The sequence below is a fragment of the Sturnus vulgaris genome, chromosome 10 (genome assembly GCF_052056855.1).
Source record: "Sturnus vulgaris isolate bStuVul1 chromosome 10, bStuVul1.hap1, whole genome shotgun sequence".
Lineage (NCBI taxonomy): Eukaryota > Metazoa > Chordata > Aves > Passeriformes > Sturnidae > Sturnus > Sturnus vulgaris.
This window is the reverse complement of record NC_142252.1, coordinates 21,656,982-21,678,017: the sequence shown is the minus strand read 5'-3', so window position 1 is coordinate 21,678,017 and position 21,036 is coordinate 21,656,982. Positions and strand designations below refer to the sequence as shown.

General features: G+C 46.2%; 1 protein-coding gene across 3 annotated transcripts in view; it reads right to left on the bottom strand.

The window, feature by feature from the left end:
- MECOM (MDS1 and EVI1 complex locus) overlaps positions 1 to 19,828 on the bottom strand; it is a 329,136-nt gene extending 309,308 nt beyond the window's left edge. For all 3 annotated transcript variants that reach the window (XM_088171043.1, XM_014887055.2, XM_014887058.2), the window contains exon 1: positions 19,754 to 19,828. In XM_088171043.1, coding sequence (XP_088027169.1) covers positions 19,754 to 19,790 — 37 coding nt within the window. In that variant the 5' untranslated portion in view covers positions 19,791 to 19,828. The remainder of the gene's footprint in view (positions 1 to 19,753) is intronic.
- Between the last annotated feature and the right edge of the window lie 1,208 nt (positions 19,829 to 21,036).

Below are 21,036 nucleotides of genomic sequence, written 5' to 3'. Positions count from 1 at the left end.
CGTCTGATCCCATTCTGCTCCTGACCTTTAATGGCCATCAAAGCAAAGTAATTTTGGTCAGCTCAGTACAGCTTTGACACATGCCCAGGTCAGGAAGATGAAGGGACACTAATCTACCATGTTACCCTGCCCATTGTTTAATACCTTTTTCAATAGAATCTAATAACTGGAGAAATGCCAGTTTTCTGTCTAGTTTGGGTTAAAATCTATTTTGCTGAAAATAAATAATTATGGAACATTCTGAATAGCCCAGGGTTTACATAATTGGTGCCTCTTAGACAGAGCAATATACTTGCCTTTGAAGTTTGCAAGGAGAGGAATTTAGGAATTCAAATCAGCAGCAGCGCTCCTGAGTGCGCTGCGCTCTCCATCTTGGAGGGGCCAGCACCAAAGCAGGCTTAATTAAGGGAAGTGAAAACCACTTTCGATTCACCAAGGTAACACAACAAGTGCATTGCTTCCTCTGAATTGAGGGGAAAATAGCAGGAATGCTTCCACTCAACGGCAGCTATTCTGCAGGCTGGGACTCGAGTTCTTCAGAGGGGAGGAGGGGGAAAGAAATCTGTCATAAAATAACCAGTAACACAGCACCCCATGCATAAAGACAACAGGAGTGTTTAGGTTCAAGCATTACTATTTATACATATTGTTTCCCTAGTGCTAAACAAAACAGGTTTTCCCATGCCAAAGCAAGAGATGCTGCCAGGAGAACTAGACACCCTGTCTGGATCGGACAAATAGCTTGACCTATTGACAGGGCAGCTGGATGCAGCAGTATTTTACAGCAGGCTCACTTTGCTAATGCACTTGCACCAGGCCATTCTCAAAGCAACCCATGCTCCAGGAAAAAAAAAAATTAAATAAAAAACCCCCAACAACTTAACCACAGCACAAAAACGTCACATCAAGGCGGATACCAGCGACTCTCTGGCAAACCAGCCCTGGCTGCATCAAATGCAAGGGCAGGAAACTGGGGAAGCATTCAGGGATTGCCAGCTTTCAAACCAGCCCTGCCTCTCTGCTGGTGAAAGAGGGAGGCTACAAATCATATCTGCCCAGCTTTTGAAAACACCAGTCACGGAAGCTGAGCAGAAAACACAGAAGGATGTTTTTGTTAATTACCTGTTTCTCCACTGCCCATTCTTTACCTGAAGTCATTAGTCATGTAACAGAGCGGGCAGGTAACAAAACCCAGCGACAGAGATTTATAGGGCATCTCTCAACCCCAGGGTCCCGCAGCAGCTCACAGGGTTGGGATTACATCATGCCAGAGCTCTTCAAAGGCTCAGGGGCCAAAACCGCCCTTGGTGCAGCCTCCACCACCCCGCAGGTGCCGCTCCAGGTCACGAGGAGTTTTGCAGATCCACAGGGACAGGCTCCATCCCTCCCAGCCCCTGTCCAAGGGGAGCAGAAGCAGGATGTGTTAGGCGCTGTGCAGCTCAGCCTCTGCACTGTCCATGCAAGGGAAACAGGGAGGAATGCCATCAGCTCCGGGGGAGTTGTACGGGTGTAACTTAGAGCAGGGTTTGTAATCAATCCTCACCCAGACACTTACTTGAGAAGGAATTCAGGGTTTGGCTGTACGTACACCAGAATCACTTCACAACCACTGAATACATTTGTGATGTAATTGAATCCCTCGGTGATTTTTCTTAAAGACAAACCTTATCCATTTAGGGTCGATTCTGCATCATTAAAGTTAATGGGAGTTTTGCCACTTACTTCAGTGACAATGGGGCTGATAAGGGATCAGAGCAGAGCAGATCACTCCACACAATGCATCAGCTGCATCTCTGGCTGTCAGCTTCTCCAGGAGTCAGGAAAGGAGTATTTTGCCATTATTTTGGAGAAAAGTTTACTCTTACAGGGCACAAACACGGAGACTTGAGCAGGAGTCTGTGACCATACTTTCCCCTCATACAGGCTGAAGTAAATCCCGAGGGCAACTGCTGAAATCAGCAGAGAGAATCAGCCTGGGCAGTGGTCAGCTGGACACAGAGGTGTTTCAGCACTGCCATTATGTGCTTCCCCCACACTAAATTTGCAAGAAAATTGTATCCTCTTTCCAGACACAAAGCTGAAGTGCAAAATATCCTTTTGATTCAAAAGTAAGCACACAAAAACATTTTTCCTCATAAACTGCCATGAAAACCTTCTCCCTTTTCCCCGCCAGCCGTTCTCTGTGTCTGATCCCACATTTGTTTTGCCTAGAGTGGAAAACACTGGCGAGTTTAAATGGCATGAGTCAACTCCCACAACCAAGAAGGGCACAGCCTAGACCACCAAATCACAGCTTATGAGTCTTTCCTAGCATATTCTGAGATAAAAGATCTCAGTTTTATTCAAACAGAGCCAAACCCTGCTGATACCTAATTTTGCTTCTATTACCTCATTAATAACCTACAGACATTTGCAGCTTACACTTCTTTATGTCTGCATTGTGGTTGTCATACTGAGGCACAAGGGCTATATCTTCTTGTATTTATTTTGGGTTTAATTCCCAGTTCTAGTCTATGCCTCTGCCACCTTTGCAGGGCTGAGCTCAATTAACCCTTTTGTGTTCCCTTTGCAGTGAGCTGCAGCAGCTGACAAGCAATACGTGATCTTTTAACAGTATTAATGTATTCATGTGAAAATATTCATTGACAGCTTTATGTAGCGTAGCAATCACTAAAAGTGGGATTTAAAGTACAAAAGTGGCATTTAGTAGTTGAGTGTAAGGGCATGTTCACTGTGTCAGTTAATTGCAAACATGTTTGAAATGCGTATTTTCAGCTAAAAACAAACCTATATGTTTAACAAATACTTTTCATATTGGTCAGACTGGCAAACCAAAAACAAGTTAAAGTAATTTGACCACATCAGGTAAACTCTTTAAAAAAAGGTTTTAAATTAAGGATAAAACTGTTTACAAGTTTTTAACTGTAAAATATTTCTTTTCTTCTTGTATCTTGCCAATATCAATAAAGAAACAACATGTATAAATATATATAAACAGACACTTGGCATAAGAGCACATTTCATGAAATATGAGTAATAGAGCAGGAAAATTCAAAGTATATTTCTTTTTTTACTGTACTGAATGGACAGGTTACTGTAAAGAATGCATTATGTGCAGATGGATGAAAATACAAAGTGAATGCAGGATACATAGGATGTGAACAGAGTGTTCATTTCCAGGTAGAAACACAAACATTTTGGTTCATTTCAGATCTCACTTACACTGCACTATTTGGTGTCATTTCATTGACTCCCATGTATTTGGACTTGAGTCCAGCAAAGCACTTAAACACATGCTTAGCTTTAAGCGCACAATAGTCCCCTTGAAGTCAAATTAAGCACATATTTACGTGCTTTGCTGGATCGGGGCCATACTACAGATTTACACAGATGTAAGTGAGCTCAGATGAGCTCAAGCCACAATGTTTGTGTCCAGATTCAAATCCAATTGGCAAATGCTTTCAAAAGCCGGAGGTATTTGGATTAGGGGTTTTGGTCCAAGCCAATCTGTAACTTTAGTACCTGAACCCGCATTTCTTGTGCGCCCAAGACTCCCATCGGCATTAGTGGGAGCTTTGGAGGCACAAGAAGTACAAGAGCAAGACCTCTGGGACTAAAGAGCCAATTTACTTAAACCCAAATTATAACATTTTTTAACCTTTAGATTAAACCAAACTCCCACCAGAGTTCAGCCCTCGCTCCATTACATTTCTCACCCAGCATTTGGATTTTTTTGTTTATCGTATTACTATTGCTTTTGGCCAGCATTCACTTTATTATATAACATTAACCTAGGAAAAACTAATGGGCACCATCAAATAGCTGTTAACATAAAACACTTACAAACAAGTGCCATTAGTGGACCAGCAGACAGCGCAGGAACTCATTTATGTTACATCTGTTAACGTTGGATAAACACAGATTTACAGTTTTTAAACAGCCAATGATGCCTCAGTCTGGTCAGAGATTAATTTACAGGTTTTTCACAGACTTCACAGCTCCAGCAATGGGGTGTCACATGCTGAACCCCCAGCCATAGATAAGCCAGCTAAGAGGTGCTAGAGCACACACTGACACACATTTTCACCCATGTGCACACACCAGCCTCTAACATGGCTAAATTTTTCACCTGGGGCATCAGCCACATAAGTCCATTTCTACATGGCAAAAAAGAAAAGAAATCTTCAAAGCATCAGGAGCAGAAGTTATCACCTCCCACTCTGCGGCTCTAGCATGCTCTGCACGGATCAGCAGGTTCCTGCTTCTGGTATTGCTCAGAGCAGAGGTGGCTGCTGGCTTTGGGAAGCCTGTGGTTCCCATAAATGTGGGAAACACCAGCACCAACACGGGAAATCCCCCTAGCCCAGCGCTGAGGGCAGCACGAGAAGATGGAGAGCCCTTTCAGCAATTCCTGCCCTCTCCAGAGGAGATGCCATCCTGCCAACAGCCTCCAACACACCCCTCACCCTTGCTGTGGTCAGCAAAACCTCTGTGGGACAGCTCTGCTGGTTTTATCAGCCATCCTTACAGGATTAGCACACCTTTACTTGCTTATTAACCAAAACCAGAGTGAGATGGTGATAGTCAATCACCTCCACCACTGCAAATGCAACAGGCAAAGCTCTCACAGCACACAGAGTGTTCAAGAGAAACAGGCCCTGAGCACCCTTAAAAACATCTCCCTTCTCACACACAACTGACCAGGGCAGCAGGAAACTAAGAAACACACTGGATTCTGCTGCTGCCTGAAACCTGCCACCCAAAACTGCAGCCAGAAATTAATTAATTTTTCTCTTTTTTCTAAGTGTTTCTGTGCATCAAGGAAAGTACAGACAACATGGCAGAATCACGGGGCTGGAAGGAGAAACAGCAGAAGTGCTGGCATTAAAGGCTGCAACACAAAGTGAAACTAGATGTGGCATCCAACACCAATTCCCATAACACTTTAACTATGGATGGGGAGACTCTGCTGGGAACAGAGTGGTTTGTCATTCCCCAAGCTAATCTCCAACATGATCTGAAAAAGCACACAGAGAAAGGAAAAAAACCTCTTCCTCCCATTGCTTTGGGATTTTGTAACCAACACTGAAAAAAAAAAAGTCATTGCCAGTAGACACAATACTAAACAAGCGAAAACTTTGCAGGAAAAAAAAAGTAGTTATTTCTCAAGGAACCATCAAACCATTTCTTGTAGCCCCTGCCCGAATTACAGGAGAAATAACATTTTGACTAGGGTGACATCTTGAGACTACTGTTAAAGCATGTACTTACACCCAGGAGATAGAAAAAAACCCAATTTTGACTGCAGGCAGCAAAAAGCAACAGCACACTTTGCCAAAACCCAAAATCACCTCCTGACCCAAACCCACCACTACATGAGCAGTACCTGAGATCATGACTCCACACACAGCTTCACCTGGAGCAGGGTGCAAAACACAATCCATGGTGTCCTACAGGACAAACAGCAGAACACTCCAAAGAGAGAGCCCTGTCCTGCCCAACACAGAGCTGATCTTTCTGTTCCCTAATCACCTTGCAAAAAAGTGTGAAATAGAGAAACCAATCTCACCATGATGTGGCACAGCTGAGCAGGTCCCGGCAGAGCCGAGTGGAGGTGAAGCTCAGGAGATGCCCAATCACCCTCAAAATCTTTCTTTTCTCTTTGTACTGAGTGACCCTCACCCCTGTATCTCCCAGCAGCTCTGTGTCCCATCCCTCTGACACATCAGGTGCATGAACACACCGTGAGAGCTTCTGAAAACCTGAGAAATCCTGTTGCAATCACAAAAATAAATCAGCTAGACAGCCGGGGTACTTGAAAGTCTATAGAGGACTATATCAGGTGGGGCACTGTCCCAGTTTGTTAGTACATAATTACAAAAGCAGATGTCCTGCTCTTCTATATTGCTTTTTGCTTTTTTTTATCTTGAGAAAATTTATACCTTAGTTAACTGCCTTTCTTCATTCGAGCATTCAGGAAACCAGTAATCATATAACTCCAGTCTAAAATTTACTTTTCCTCAGATGGTGTTGCACATCTCAACAGAGTTTTTAAAGATATTATATAATTTTTAATAACCACCAAGATCAGTGTAGCTGTAATACTGGAAAAATGTCCTAAAAACTGATATAGTACCAAGGGCTAGAAAACAGAAGAGTGACTGATGGGTAGTCCTGATAATTCTGTATATCAGGAAGTGGAATGAGAGATGGATAGATAACATAATGTTGTTATATAGCCACAAAAACAAGCCTATAAAGATATTCCCAGAAATTAAAGCCTGGGCTGTCTCACCACGATTCTTTGCTGGGAAATAAATGATACCTATGGAAGAATGCAAACCCCAAGGACACACCGAAATACAAAAAGGAGAGAAAAATCCTTATTTTAAATAACTTAAACTATTTTCCACTTCTAAGTGTTAGACACTAAAAACCTTCACAGAGCGAAGATTGCCCTGTATCTGCTTTCCCCACCTCTGGATGGATCCCAGGAGGAACAGCCAGCACTGAGTCCATCCCCTGCCAAAGCAGACTCTGCTCTCACACCAGTTTTACACCAGTTTAGCTCCTGTGCTCTGGGGTTGCTCCTTTATCATTCTAAGAGGAAAAAACCCTTCGAGGCAGTGCTGTCTGTGAGGCTCCTGCAGCTGACAGGAAGGTACAGGCTGGGGAAAAGGTCTGTCTGCTCCTGCTCCTCTGATGGTTGAGGAAAAGGTATCTTGGAGAAGAAAGGGATAAGAAGCCCCAAGAATGAGAGAGTTTGGCTGAAAACCCCACCAGTAAAACATACTTTCTCTTGCTAGCCTCCTGCAGAATATGTCTTCAAGCTATTGGCAGATTTGGACGTACATTAAATATCTTCTGCTAATACATTTTCATGTTAAGTTGATCCAGATACCTTCTGAAATTAACTACCTTCTTCCAACTTAATGTGTATTAGCCATGTACTTCTATTAACTCAGCCCAGTGTCAAAATACAGCAGGAGAGGTTAATATTTGGACGTAGATGTTTTTCTAGCCATTCATATCACTTTTATTTCCTTTCCTTTTTTGTTCTTTCCTTAACCTCTTTTTTACTGCTGTTAAATTCCTTGCTCTCATTTTTGCAGGAGTTCAGCCTTCCAGCCCACTCTCTGATGCTGTTAGACATCAGCTCGGGCTCAGACTTATTACTTCTGATATGTCACTCCTCAGGCAGGGAGCCTAAAGCAACACTGCTCCCTCCAGCCCTCGCAGGCTTCAGCTGGATCCCCACCGACCCACGGAGCACAGCAATCTCTGCAGCAGGAGCACAGAGGGAATACGTGAACCTGAAGAGTAAACCCAGCACCTTAATTTACACTGAGCCTCTGAAACGGGAGACTAAGCAGGAGGTCAAGGTGCACAGAGGTGATTTAGCCATGTTAGCTCGGTGAGATCCTGTATAAATATATATTTTATGTATTTATCTATAACTGGGGAAGGAGAGGAAAGCATATTCAGGGCCTATTTAGTATATGAAAAGCACCAATCATCTCTTAAAACAATTGTCCCAGATTATTCCTGTGCAGAAATGTCCCAGCAGAGCCTATTTGTTTGCCTCCTCCTGCTCTGGGGTCTGACAGCAGCCCATCAGACGTGTCCCATTTCCCAGTCCTCTTCCCCCCACCGTCCCTGCCTCCTCTTTGGTCATCTCCACCTTATTTCCAGTGCTATCTTTGCCACTGACAGTGAGATGAGACACAGCCCTTCTTTCTAAGAACACTGGCAGGACAAGTTTGATGGTTACTGGCTGTCATGTGCACAAGGGGCATAAACAAAGTGAGTAAAAAGACATCAAATATTTTCTCATTCTCTCTACTCTGTACTACCAGGAAGTGCAGCATGTGAAAAGGAAATACAATCATTTTGATTAATATTCCTTTTTTTTTTTCTCTAGTTTCTTCACCTTTTTTCCTTTCCCACAGTAGTCTCTGCATTCCCTTGTCTCACTCAAGCTACATAAATAGCACTGAGCGCTGATGAGGTCTAAATTCTGTTTAAAACCCCAGAAATGGCTTTTAAGGTTATATCTGAGTCCTTAGTCCAGTTAGAACTGGAAGAAGAAGTCCTTGTGATTTAGTGTCTAATAAACAAACTGCCAAGGTCAAGATGGCATCTTCTCCCATATCCATAACCACTTCCCTCAACATTTCAAGCTGTTGCATATATCAGCAGTGCTCTGTCCACTGCCCAGCCATGTTTAATTTCCCTTCTATAAATGACTTCCCAAAGAGAAGTGAGTGTGAATTATTACATTGTAAAATAGATTTTTAAAAGATGAGTCATGCCAAGTGTAAAATAGTTATTGTGTGAGGAGCAAATATAGTGGAGGTTTGTGTTGTGAATTCTGGACCTAGGTTTACACACATCCAAAAGGCTGAGGGATAAGTGATTTTACTAGCCTGGTTTAGAAAATGAGCCTGGAGATTGTGATGATCAGTTCACCTGTAAAAACCAGGGCTCTTAAATGTATTTCAGATTAGAAATGCTTCACCCTCTCAAAATAAGTGTATGTTGCACATCCCTGGACCTGGGTCAAACCCTTCCTGTCCCTTTAAAGGACAATCCTTTAGCCACGCTGGGCTCAACCTGCAGCCTTTCAGAGCAGAGCTGAGAGCTGTTGCCATGTCCTGCACAGTGGTCTGATCCAAAAGTCAATCCAGGTCTGATCCATTTTGGGAACCTGGAGTGTGTGGCACTGCTTCCCACAGCAGATCCAAGCACTGTAGGACCTTGGCTTCTAACATTTCTCCCTATTTACAAAACATTATATGGAAATTCATTACGCTGGTAACAAAATTGCAATCAGAAGTCCGGAAATTGCTAAATAAAGCCCATTTTACTGCTTAACTTCAAGGAAAACCATAAAATTATCAGCCCTCTCTTTCCTCGATATATTTTCTTCGCAGTTTGCGATGCTCCATGGGGTATTTCGCTATGTGAACTCCGTGACGGTTTGGCTCCAAATTATCCGAACATAAAACTGAGCTTATGGAGCCTCACTCAGAGGTTGTGTGGACCCTTTTTATTGGCAGGGACTTTAAAAGAACCTTAATAAACCTTATAGGCTTGAGGGACTTTTTGGTTGCTGGCTCTTGCCAGCCGCAGTGCTCAGGTCCCTCTCGCAGCGCCCGCGTGGAAAGCGGGCTGGAACCACAATCCAGGGATTTTATAGGGCTGGATTACCTGCCGGCATTGCCTTCTTCCTTCCCTGAGAATCTCGGAGCTATTTTCTTTGAAAGCAAGCAGGTGATGCTGCAAGGATACTCATAGCTTAATGCAGCTTGATCACCCAAGATTATGGACAGGGCCAAAACTAATAGGGTCAGCTAAAACAGAGCCAGGGGGGCCATTTGCTGGTAGGGGGAAAGGGCTGATGTGATTAAAGCTGAAGCACGTCCACCCATGTGCAAGCCACGGAGTCCTGACTCCTTGGATTTTTCTTAAAGCATTCATTTCTCCTCAGGATTTTATTACTGCCTCCAGTGATGCTGTAATTGCACGTGTAGGGCGGCAGCCCCCAAGTTTTATCTGCATTTCTCGGGGCCTAAGCTCTGTGCAGGTTGCCTGTGTTTGCACAAAGCTCAGCACAACAGGCATCCAGTCCTGGCTGCATTCTGTGGTTGCTGTTTTAATTCAAGTCATAATAAATAATAACGTCAGGTTGGAAATAAATCTTCTGTATTTGGTCCATGAGTGATCCTTCAGCTTGGTGCATGGTAGAAGCCCCAGCTGGGAAGGTTTGCTGCATCCCATCCTGGGTCTGACTCTGCACTACCCCTTTTGGCTCTGGCTCAGCTCAGTGTTTACTCAGGGCATTGGTACAGTACAGATAATTCCACCTTTTTCCTCATTCTGAGGCTGGTCACCGATATAAAGACACTGCACAGGTTTGTTCACTCAAATCTCTCTGATCTGCATCATCTGGAGTGACCTAGTGCATAATTTCTTCATTTCCCAGTTACCTTGTCTTTATTAGGAAGCACAAACTCATGGAGAATAATTATTCAGGCAGAGCATAGCTGCTTAATAGCATTTTCACAGGCAGCCAATGACTACTGAAATATTGCTTTTTATATTAACTGAAAGAATCAGGACAAATATCTCATGCTGTTTATATTTTACGATTAAGAAGTCTTCATTATTGCTGTAAATCATCATTATCATGGCACAGTAACAATGAAACAGCAAAACTATAAAGTAGTGCAGTTAGCCCAGATACAGCTGATACCACTTTGCTTTTCAGTGTTGTATATTCTTAGACCAATGCTCCATGCCAGTCCCTGTAGCCAAAAATACATCAAGAGCCTAAAAAAAGTAAAATAGAAACATCACTTCAAAATTATTTCAAACAACATATTTCCTTTTTTTTCCCTTTATACAGAGCCACAAAGAGAATGGGAAAGATTAAAACTAACCAAAAGCATTGCTTAATTCCTCACCAAGGTGCAAGTAAATAAAACGTGCCACGGTAAGTTCAAATCGCAAAGAGTTTTCAAGAGGGGAAGGTTAATCATTTCTGTCAAACGTTGGAAATGTTAAATGGTTTTTAAATCAAAAATATAGGCACCACCAGTGACTCAAGCTGTGCTTTAGACATGTTTGGGGTGATTTTTTTCCAGCAGTCAGAGCTTGTCTCTCACATACCTTCGGTTTGTCTGAGATGAAATCGGGAGGCAATAAATGGAACACTTACTGGAGGAACCAGGTACTTTGAGCAGCAGAGCTATTTGTTCAGAAGGTACAAATTCGGGCTGTTTGGAGAACCACAGTCTTTGGAATGGAGAGCCCTGCAGTGCAAGCCAGGAGTGCTGGACCCCTCCAACACCCCCCAAGTGCCCACCACAGCCCCCAGAGGTCCTCAACCCATGGGAGAGACGGGGCACAGTGGGAAACAAGGATTCAGAGTCACCACAGTCCCCCCATCAGCAGCGTTCATATTTCATCCTAATGGCTAAAATGACTCTTAAATGAGGCCAGATTATAGGGCCAACCTAATTCACTTAGACTGATGTAAATCCAGGTATCTGTTACAGCATCACATGTTGGGGCTCACCGCAGAGCAAAAGCTGCTGATAACCCCCCCAGCCCCAAGGATGGAGGGAAGCAGATTCCTCCCAGCCAGACCCAGCCCAAGGCCCATTGAAGTCGGTACAAGCTCCTTCAGCTCCAGTGGGTTTGGGATAAGGGCCACAGTGAGCTCTGAGCCAGCTCTGCTGCCAAAACACAAAATCCTTTTCCATTGGCTTTGCCAGTTTGGTGTTAATACATGTGTGAAGGAGCTTGGGGCAGGGGGGGAAGTTTTTGAGGGTTTGTTTTTTTTTAAACTGAGGAATGATTTCACCCTTGCCAGCATGTGGACTTTGTGCAAAAGAGTAGGAGAGGAGGCAGGAAATCATTTTCCTGAAGCCATCAGCTCTCTGCTGCAGCATCCTAGCAGAGGGTGGATGTGTCTGTCACAGGGACCCCTGGGTCCCTAAGGCCAGATTAATCCCCTCTCTGTGCTGCAAAAGGGCAAATCTGGAGTCATGGGTGGGCATTAGCACAGAGCCCTGCTCACCACACCCAGCTGGAACAAAAGGAGGCCTGATAAAACATGGGATTGGGAGAAAAGTATCCCTTGGACACTGGTGAGCCTCCCATCCCAGCGTAACAGGACGTGCTGCAAGCTGGTATCATTTTTATCCCATTTTCCCTATAAAACAACACTGCCCTGAGCAATTCTTCAGCTTTCTCTGCCACTCAGCTCTTTCCCCACTGCCTAGTTTTATGTTGCACATGTCCCACACAAGATGATGTTGCCCCTTTGGCTTTCCAGGGGAAGGGCTCTGCCTTCCTGTGGCTTTCAGAGCATGTAGCCCGGCAGGTCTCAGAATTAAACTGGGGCTTTTCCAGGCTGCCTCAGTATAAACAGTTTCAGTAGGGCACATGTTATACAGTAAGATCATCTGAAACCAAACATTTTCCCACTGCACACAATAAACATCCATAATAAATTACATTATACAAAATATATTTATGGCTAATTTTTTAATTTAAACCACCTGGGAAATTTTTGTTAGGCTGGTTGATATGAAGGTCTCAGTATTCTGGTAATCTAATGATATCTAATAGACAAAATAGTATGATGTTACAGCAGTCTCAAAGCTTTCATTTTCTGTATTCCTCTCAGAGATCAAACTGGCAGAACCCATATTTTTTGAAATTTTATACATAATTGGTGATGCAATTGCCAAAAATAACCTATTCATAGAAGTCTTGCTCTTCTGGTTTCTAACTTACTGTAATCACGGAACAGAGCTGCTCACTGCTTTGCAATGGAATATGGGTTTGGGTCAGGGAGCAAGGGCTACGATTGTGTGGCAGTTTCCATTCTGTGGATTATTTTACAGGCAATTTGAATTTAGTTTGGAGTTTAAACAGGGCTAAAATGTAGTGCACCCATTCAGACATATAAGCAACTCTTCAGAAGAGAAATAAAGCTGTAACTTGGGTATATTTCTTTTCCGAACCAAAATTTTGCTCCAATATAAGATTTTCTAAACAAAAGCTATCGGTGTCAAAGGAGACAAGAGTGCTTCTGTTGCATAAATTAAGCCCAGAACTGTAATCCTTCCATCATAAAACTCTCATGCTCATCACAGATCAGCCAAGATTTCCAGAAAGACTCAGCATCATCACAGATCTCTCTCCAGTCAATACAAATCCCAGCTCAAGCCGTGCTGTGGATCTGCAATGAGCGCTGCAGGCTTGGTAGTTGCTGGATTCATTTTAAAGTGCAGCCCATAGCTTTAGCTACTTCCTTGCCTCCTGTTGTTCCTGGGACTTGGAGGCCATGTGGTACATTTCAGCCTTAACTCTGAATTTCCTTTATTCAGAGATCAAACTCTGACATTCCCTCAAGGTAGTGGGGGTTATGTCGCTGCGTATATCCCAGTTTAAAAGATAATGCTTCACTGAAACAGACCACAGCATTAAACCCTGAAATAAAACGAATTGTATTTCACTTCCCAACTCTTATTGCTGGATTAACTCACATTTCTTTCTCTTTGTTACATATTTAGCACCAAATACAATATTCATTGCAGGCTAGCTTCCCTCCTCCCACATGAATCTGTGGCTGCTCTTTCTTCCAGCAGCACTGGAGAAGGCAATGCCTCGGCATAGCCTGGAAATGCAAACAAAAGGGAGGGAACATAAAGCCCATGAGTGATCAGACAGGATTTCTTTACTCCCTGAGAATTATTATTTTTTTATTTAAAATGGCAGTGCAAAGAGACAGAGCCCTGGGGACAACAACATCCACTTCTCCTTAGCTTCTCCATCCCCTTCCCCACCTTGCTGTTTGTCTGCCAGCAAACACCTCCCTCCAGCAGCTCCAGCAGCAAAGGGGTCCTGGAGGTGCTTCCTGATGTTACTGGTCTATGTCATGATCTCTGCTGGTCTTGTCTGGCTGTTAAGAGCTGCAGCAGTAACCTGTTGACAGGAACATGGCAGGAACCCACTGGAAATCCATCACAGAGCAGTGACCAAACCACTGACCCCAGACCCTGTTTTCTGTATCCAAACCTCAGCTCCTACACCCTGTTCATCCTTCCCATCCTTGAAAAACCCATCATTGCCTTTGCCCTCAGACCTGGTGACAGGACAGTTCTGAGGGTGACTGTGATCCAGGTAAGCAGGGCTGAGGGTGGAAAACACTTTGAGCCAGATGTTGGTTCTGCCATGTCGGAGCTGAACCTGGGTTTTTTAATGACCATTTAGTTTTTTAAGTGCATTCCTGTGATCTCAGCCTTGAGCTTATGTCTCCATATGAAACTGCATGGCTTTAACTGGGTGCATAGATTATAAAATCAGGAAGAGTGGTCTGGTCTGCTACTCCTGTATAACACAGGCTACAGGAATTCCCTAAATTAATTCCTGTTTGGTTTAGCTCATATCTTTTTAGAAAAACAGCCAACCTTAATTAAGACAAAGGAATTCCACTGCCATTGAAACCCACCCAGCTCTCAGTAAATAGTTTTAGTGGTTAAATACCTTCACTACTTAAAATATAAACTGCATTTCTAATCTGCATTTGTCCAGCTCTAGCTCTGTCTACTGAATAACATGACACTTGCATCTGCTAGTTTGAAAACCATGTGGGATTAAACTTCTTTCTGCTCTTCATAAGCCACTTCTTGCCTAACTAAACTGAAATGATGTAAAACTGATTGTATTAAATTACAGCAAAAGAACACCAACTTGCTCCAAAAATGACAGCAAATCTAGTTAAATTTTAAATAAACAAATATTATGAATTCTTGGTTGGAAACCTAAGTGTCTGAACAAGCCCTTCCAAAGCTAATGTACATTTGTTTAAAAAGTGGTTTACTGCAAAGCAAGGCAATTCTGTGGACAAGGTTTCATTAGCTGAGATTTATAAAACTCCATCTGCTTCCCGACTGCCCTTTCCTCATCCACCCTGGGCTGGAGCAAACATCAACACTTTCTTTCTTCCACCACATACCTGTCCTGGCAGAAAATTCATCCCACTTTCTTCTTCAGCAACTCAGGCAGCATTATCAGGGAGCTGTGCTCCCCAGGACAGGCAGAAATACCTTCTCTGTCCAGCCACCTTTACTTCCATGGGAAGGCAATAAATATTTTACAATGGATATTCCCGCCACGGAAGCACACAATTAATGTATTTGGTATCCCAGGGAAGGACACCCAGGCTGCTGCAGATCAGTACTGTGTTCCCTACATGCACCCAGAAGGTTTCAGAGCCTTTGTGGGTGCACAGATATTGGTGTCAGGACTACAAGCACTCCAAAAGCATGTGCATACCACAATACCCCTCTAAACGATACACTGTGAATATATTAATTACAATTACAAATATCAAATGGATTTACCTGCTTTTCTCTCTGTATGTGCACACACAGACATAGGTATTACACACATAAATAAATATATCTCCGTGGCATAAGCAGAAAAGCATGTTCTGAACACACATGTGTGCACACATCTCCATAAGCACAGCCACATCCACACTTAAATAAGTAGGTGAATAGGTGAATATGAACACTAATAGCCATTTATGGCAAACAACAATGAAAGCTGTCCCTGGAGCCTGCCTAGGGTACGGCAGCCAAAATGATTGAGTATGTACAGGGCACTGCTGCAGCAATGGCACTCACTTGGGCCTCCTTTTAGAAATGATTAATATTTAACCGACTTGGTGAACCTGGCTTTGGTTTTAGTTATGATTAGATAACAGGGTGCACAGAGCTGTCCCACTGAGGACGTGGTGCGATGTCTGAGCAGCTGCCACTCGTGCTTTGCGAGAAGACAGACAGAAAGTGAGAAGGGGAGAGAGGGAGAGATAGGAGACAGCGAAAAACAAAAAAAAAACCACCAAAAGTGCTCAGCTCCGTTTGTGTTTGTTTGGAAAGAAAAGGGGGAAAAGCAGCCCGAGAGGCCGGTGTAATAAGATGCTGTAGCTTTCATGAAAGAGGTGAAATAATTTTAAACACAGACACACAATGAGTTTATTTATTTAGAAAGTTGTTAAATAGAGTCTGGGAATTCAAATATTCAATGTTGACATTGTACAGAGCTGGCAGGGAGCCAGCCCCAGCTCTCCAGAGGGACCCAATGGCCACGGCGCCCAGGCCCTCGCCCCTCCCAGCCCACTAACTAGGTAAAAGCCATTAGTTATACCCACAAGCAATATCTGAATCCCAGTCAAATAATGTTGCCTCAGCCAGCCAACTTCAAAGGCGTGTAAGTGTGTTTGGCTTTTTAGTGCTGGAACTGCAGCAATATGTCACACTTTTGAAAGAGTTTTGTAAACAGTTCCTTCCCCTTTGTAGAAACATTTCTTAAGTTTCTTGTACCCCATGTAAACAGCCTTAATTAACAAGGGTTACATTTTTCATTTACAAGCAGGGCTGTATTAATAACGAGCTCGCCTTTCGGACCGTCCTTTTCCTTTGTGTCCTTGCTCTGGCCGGCACCTCGGTCGGCCCGGGGTGGCCGGGGAGCAGCCAGGAGGCACCGCAGAGCTTAGCCCTGGGCTCAGCCCCGGGCGGCAAAGTCGGTCCCAAATTCAGGGGTGGCTGTTGGCCCTGAGTAAGAGAGAAGGATAGAAAGTGGGGGGAAGGAAGGACGAAAAAAAAGGGAGGAGGAGAAAAAGAAAAGGAAATAAAAGGAAAGGAAAGAAGAAAAGAAAAGAAAAGAAAAGAAAAGAAAAGAAAAGAAAAGAAAAGAAAAGAAAAGAAAAGAAAAGAAAAGAAAAGAAAAGAAAAGAAAAGAAAAGAAAAGAAAAGAAAAGAAAAGAAAAGAAAAGGAAAGGAAAGGAAAGGAAAGGAAAAGAAAAGAAAAGAAAAGAAAAGAAAAGAAAAGAAAAGAAAAGAAAAGAAAAGAAAAGAAAAGAAAAGAAAAGAAAAGAAAAGAAAAGAAAAGAAAAGAAAAGAAAAGAAAAGAAAAGAAAAGAAAAGAAAAAGAATGAGAGAAAGAAAGCAAGACAGAGCAGAAGAGGAGAGAAGCAATGAAGGAAGGGCGGAAAGAGAGAGCAAAAAGCCACACGCGCGCTCTCCGCCCTGAAAAGGGTTAATGAAGCGCCTGGTGAAAATATGCCCGGCATATAATGGGATTGTCTGGCCCGTCCCCGCAGCCCCCGTGCCCGCGCCCGCCGCGCAGGAGCCGCCCGGGGACAGCGTCGCTCCGGGGATGCCGCCGGGCCGGGCCGGGTGGTGCCGAGCCGGGCTGATCCCGGTACCGGGGCGGTGCCGGCGGCAGCAGAGGTGGCGGGGCCGGGCCGGGCTGGGCGGAGTGCGAGGGACAGACAGATAGATGGACAGACGAAGGGACCGAGGGACTGCCGGCAGCCCCCGCGCCGTGCCCGGGCCATCGGCACCCGGTGCCCGCGGCGGTGCAGGAGCCCGGAGGAGGAGGCGATGGTAAAGCGATGGCAAATAAACAGCCGCGCCGAGAGGGCCGGCAGCCGGGACACGGCAAACATCTCCCTGCTCGAAAACAAATTCCCGGACAGTCTTAAACAGGCAAATAAACTTGCCGGCTCTGTTTTTCAATCAAGCCTTTTAAGTACTAGACTGAGGCAAATTACAGGCGCAGGAAAACCTGCTGAAACTTAGGAAAGTGCTATTTTACTATCTCAGATGGTTAGAGGGATCTGGATCTACCTTGACTGCACTAAATTGCCTGTAAAAAAGTGGTGATAAAGTGTAAAAGTAACAAGTGCCTCCTTATTCACGTGTGTTCCCCTAATCTGATCACCTTCTGTCTCTTTATGAGGCTACTGGGTGGCTGGGGCTACCCCGGGCCGGCTGCAGGGCTGCGGCGGCCCGTGCTGGGGCGGGGGTTATTCGGGGATACGGTTTCATCAGGCGGGCACGAACCCACCCGAGTGGAAAAGCAGCATCCCCGGGGGCCGGGGCCTGTCCCGGAGCGGGGATGCCCTCGCAGGTGCAGCGCGGCTGCGGGCGGAGGGGCCCGCACCCCACGGGCCCGCTCCCCGCACCGCTCCCCGCACCGCCGGCCTCCCGAGAGCGTGGCGGGCACACCGACTTCAGCAGAGTGTGTTTTCCCTTATTTTTACAGCTGGACATTTGAAAAATTCACTGGCTATTCCCCGCGTGGCTCTTTTTGTTTCTTTTGAATTATTTTTCTATTTGTTTTTTTAAGGGGGGGGGCAAAGCCTCAAAATTATTTTTTAGCAATTTTACACTGAGGTCAAGAAAATACCCTTCAGGTATTCTCCCTTTATTAGGAGGGGAAAGCTTCCCTGGGTATTGGCGACGGTCAGGCAATCGGGGCGATTTTTTTGTTTCAAGCATAAAGCAGTAAAAGTGAAATAATACGAGAAATGCGCTTTATCCCGATCTGCATCTATTTTCACGTAAAAGAGTGAAGGCTGCAAAATATTTTCCTATTCCTAACTCAGACAAAAAGAACTGAAAAGCTAAAACCTTTTTCTCTCGAACGACTAAATTAAAGGGGTCGCCTCCAACCCTCCTTCCACTTGCCATGAAACTGAGACGCTCTTCGGGGGGGATTGAAGCAGCTTTTCGGAACACAAAAAAAGAAATAAATCCCGGCTTTTTAAATATGATTTCCTTTATGAGTCGATTGTAAGCGAAGGATTATTTAATGCAACACATCTGTCTAGGAGGGGAAAGTGCTGCTGCTGCTGCTGCTGCTGCTGCAAGACGCGCAAAGTTTGCAGTCGATCGGATCTCGCCCGCAGAGCTGGAGCCGGAGCAGGAGCAACAGCAGGAGCCCTGCATGGCTGCGCAGCGAGCAAAGCAAGGGAGAGGCGAGGAAACCTGACGGATTTTGTCGGGGATGGGGGATTTTTTCCCCATAATTAGCTCCAAAGCTGGGATGGCAACCTTGAGGTTCAAAAACATATTTGTTTTCAAATTCAGGGCGCTGGACTATCCACTTTAAGATCACCTAATCAAACGCAGGTTGCTGCTGTTGTTCAGGTTCACAGAAAAGCTGATGATGATCCAAAGACATCTTTCACTTCCCCTTTTCCACGCTTTTCTATTTTTTCCCCCTTCACAAATAAAGAGTAAATAAGCATCTGCTTTTTACGTCACGCAACTTATGCAACATTTCATCCGACTTTTTTTCCTCCTGCCCAATTTTTTTCACTCGAGAATGAGTTGCCTTCGCCATGGATATCAAATGAAACTTGCCCAGATGTGTCAGAGAAAATAAAGACATCAGTTGCTTTTAAAATAGGACGCGAAAGATGTCGAAGTTTTGTAGTTGAATCCCTCATTTAAAAAAAAAATAAAAAAGAAAAAAAGAAAAAGGAGCACCAACACTGCAGCAGTTAAAAGCAGAGATCCCTATCATAAAGGAGAAACAGATGGGGTGAGCGTAAGACAAATAATTAAGTAAGTCGGGCTTTGCGTGTGGACGGCCGAGCCCTCGCCTCGCGGAACACAGACCTTCGGGCGGCCAAACTGTATAAAAAAAGTGCTGGAAAAGCGCCTGAAATTACAACATTTACATCGACTTTTAGCGGGTGACTCCAGCGGGCTGGGAAGCGCTCCGCTCTGCCCGGCGGCCCCGCCGTCCCCCCGCCGAACCGCGCGGGGCATCCCGGAGCGGAGCAGCCCCGGACCGGTCCCGCCCGCCCCGCGCTGCCCCGCACGCCCCACGAGCGCTCCGCTCCGCCTTGGCAGCCGCTTTCGGGCACCAGCCCGCGGGCGAGCGCGGCAGGGCCCGGGGGGTGCCCGGTAGCTCCGCACCGGCTACCTGCGCCCGGGGCTCGCCGCCTCCCCCGCGGAGCCGCCGCTGCCCCTCCGCGCTCACCGCCCCCCCCCGCGGCCCCCGGCCCTGCGACAGCGCACAGCGCCCACTATAGGGCCCGGAGCCTCTCGCACCCCCCCTTCCCCGACCCCCCCCCACTCCAGCCCCCGGCGGCAGCAGCAACTTCCAGCGCTCGCCACTGAACTTTTCCTCAACTCCTTCCCCACCTCCCGCCCGCCGCCCGCAGCCCCCGGCCCGGCTCCGGCCGCCGCACCCCCCGCCCCGGTCCGCGCCGCCGCCCGCCGAGCCGGGCCGGGCCGAGCCGAGCCGAGCCGGGCCGGGAGGCAGGGAGGGGATGCTGCAGGTTGCCTGCGAGCTCCGCGCCGCACCAGACATGTCTATGCAACATGGCAGAGAGGGAGGGTGAAAAGCCAAGAGAAAGGGGTATTGCACCTACTTGCGGCCAGCTTCCTCGCCCTGCCCTTGGATCGCATGCTGCCAGTCCCGCGGCCGATGCTGGCGTGGGCTTGGGGTGGGGGGGGGCTTTTTTTTTTTTTCCTCCCGGAGCTTTTCCTCCTTTTTCGCTCCCCCTCTCCCTCTCTCCTCTCCCTCTCCCGCACACACACTCTCCCTTTCTCTCAATCCCGGCTCGCTATCTCTCCAGCATTGTCAGTTTGGACACCTTCGCACATGCGCACGGGCGGCTCCCCCCCGCTCTTCAACATTTCAGCGCCGCCAAAAAAAAGTTTGCAGCGATCCATCACCGCCGGTGGGGACCCTGACAGCCGGCACCGGGGCCGGGACGGGCCGGGACGAGGCGCGCAGCCGCCGCCGGGCTGCGCCACCGCGGCCGCGGGGCAGCCGCTCCGCCGCCTGCGCACCCGGGAGGGGATCAGCGGGGGAGACCCGCGCTCCCGCGGGGCAAGGGCTGGGGGGAGAAGCGACACCTTTTTTTTTTCCTGCCTTTTTTTTTTTTTTTTTTTTTTAATAGGATATTGATACTGTTCTGGAGTCTTTGCAACGTTTAAATAGTTTATTCTCACCCGGCAGCAATTACCGTAGATCTTTCCGCATATATAGGCAGAGAGATATAATTTGATTACATGTTTTATTATGTATGCGTACCATGAAATCGTACACTTTCCCGGCGCGCACAGTTTTTCGCCACCTTGAACTCGGCTCAGCCACCACCAGTTGGGCAGAAAAAAAGCGTTTTAAAAACAGTAACACGGACCGCTCTAATCTGTTTTAATTACAGGGTTTGCCAATCAAAGAGGGAGCGCTCAGAAATTGGGAACTCCTTTAGGGGATGGCTGTGTCCGAGGTATGAATCAATCCAAACTACGTATAGATTTTCCCCTGGTACAACCTCCTTGCATTAAACAGTTTTGTTCAATACCTTCCATGCGCTATTTATGTTCCCATTAATATCTGTTGCAAATCCTGCCAGACACCATAAAAGAAAATTACAATCTTTCAGACTCGGGGCTGCGCCAGTACATACACCCTGCTCAACTTTTTGTTTTAATAAAATCCTCAGCATCGCCCCTTCCCCCTTCAATCCCACCTCCCACTCCCCGGCTGCTGGTGCTGCGGACCGGGCCCGCCCGTGGAGCCCCCCCCGCCCCCTCCGCACCCCACCGGTGACAGCCCCGCGGGTGGGGCGGGGGCACCGCGGATCCCACGCTGCTGCCCCAAACGCCCGGCAGACAGGCGCAAGCACTTGAACCCGCACTGCGG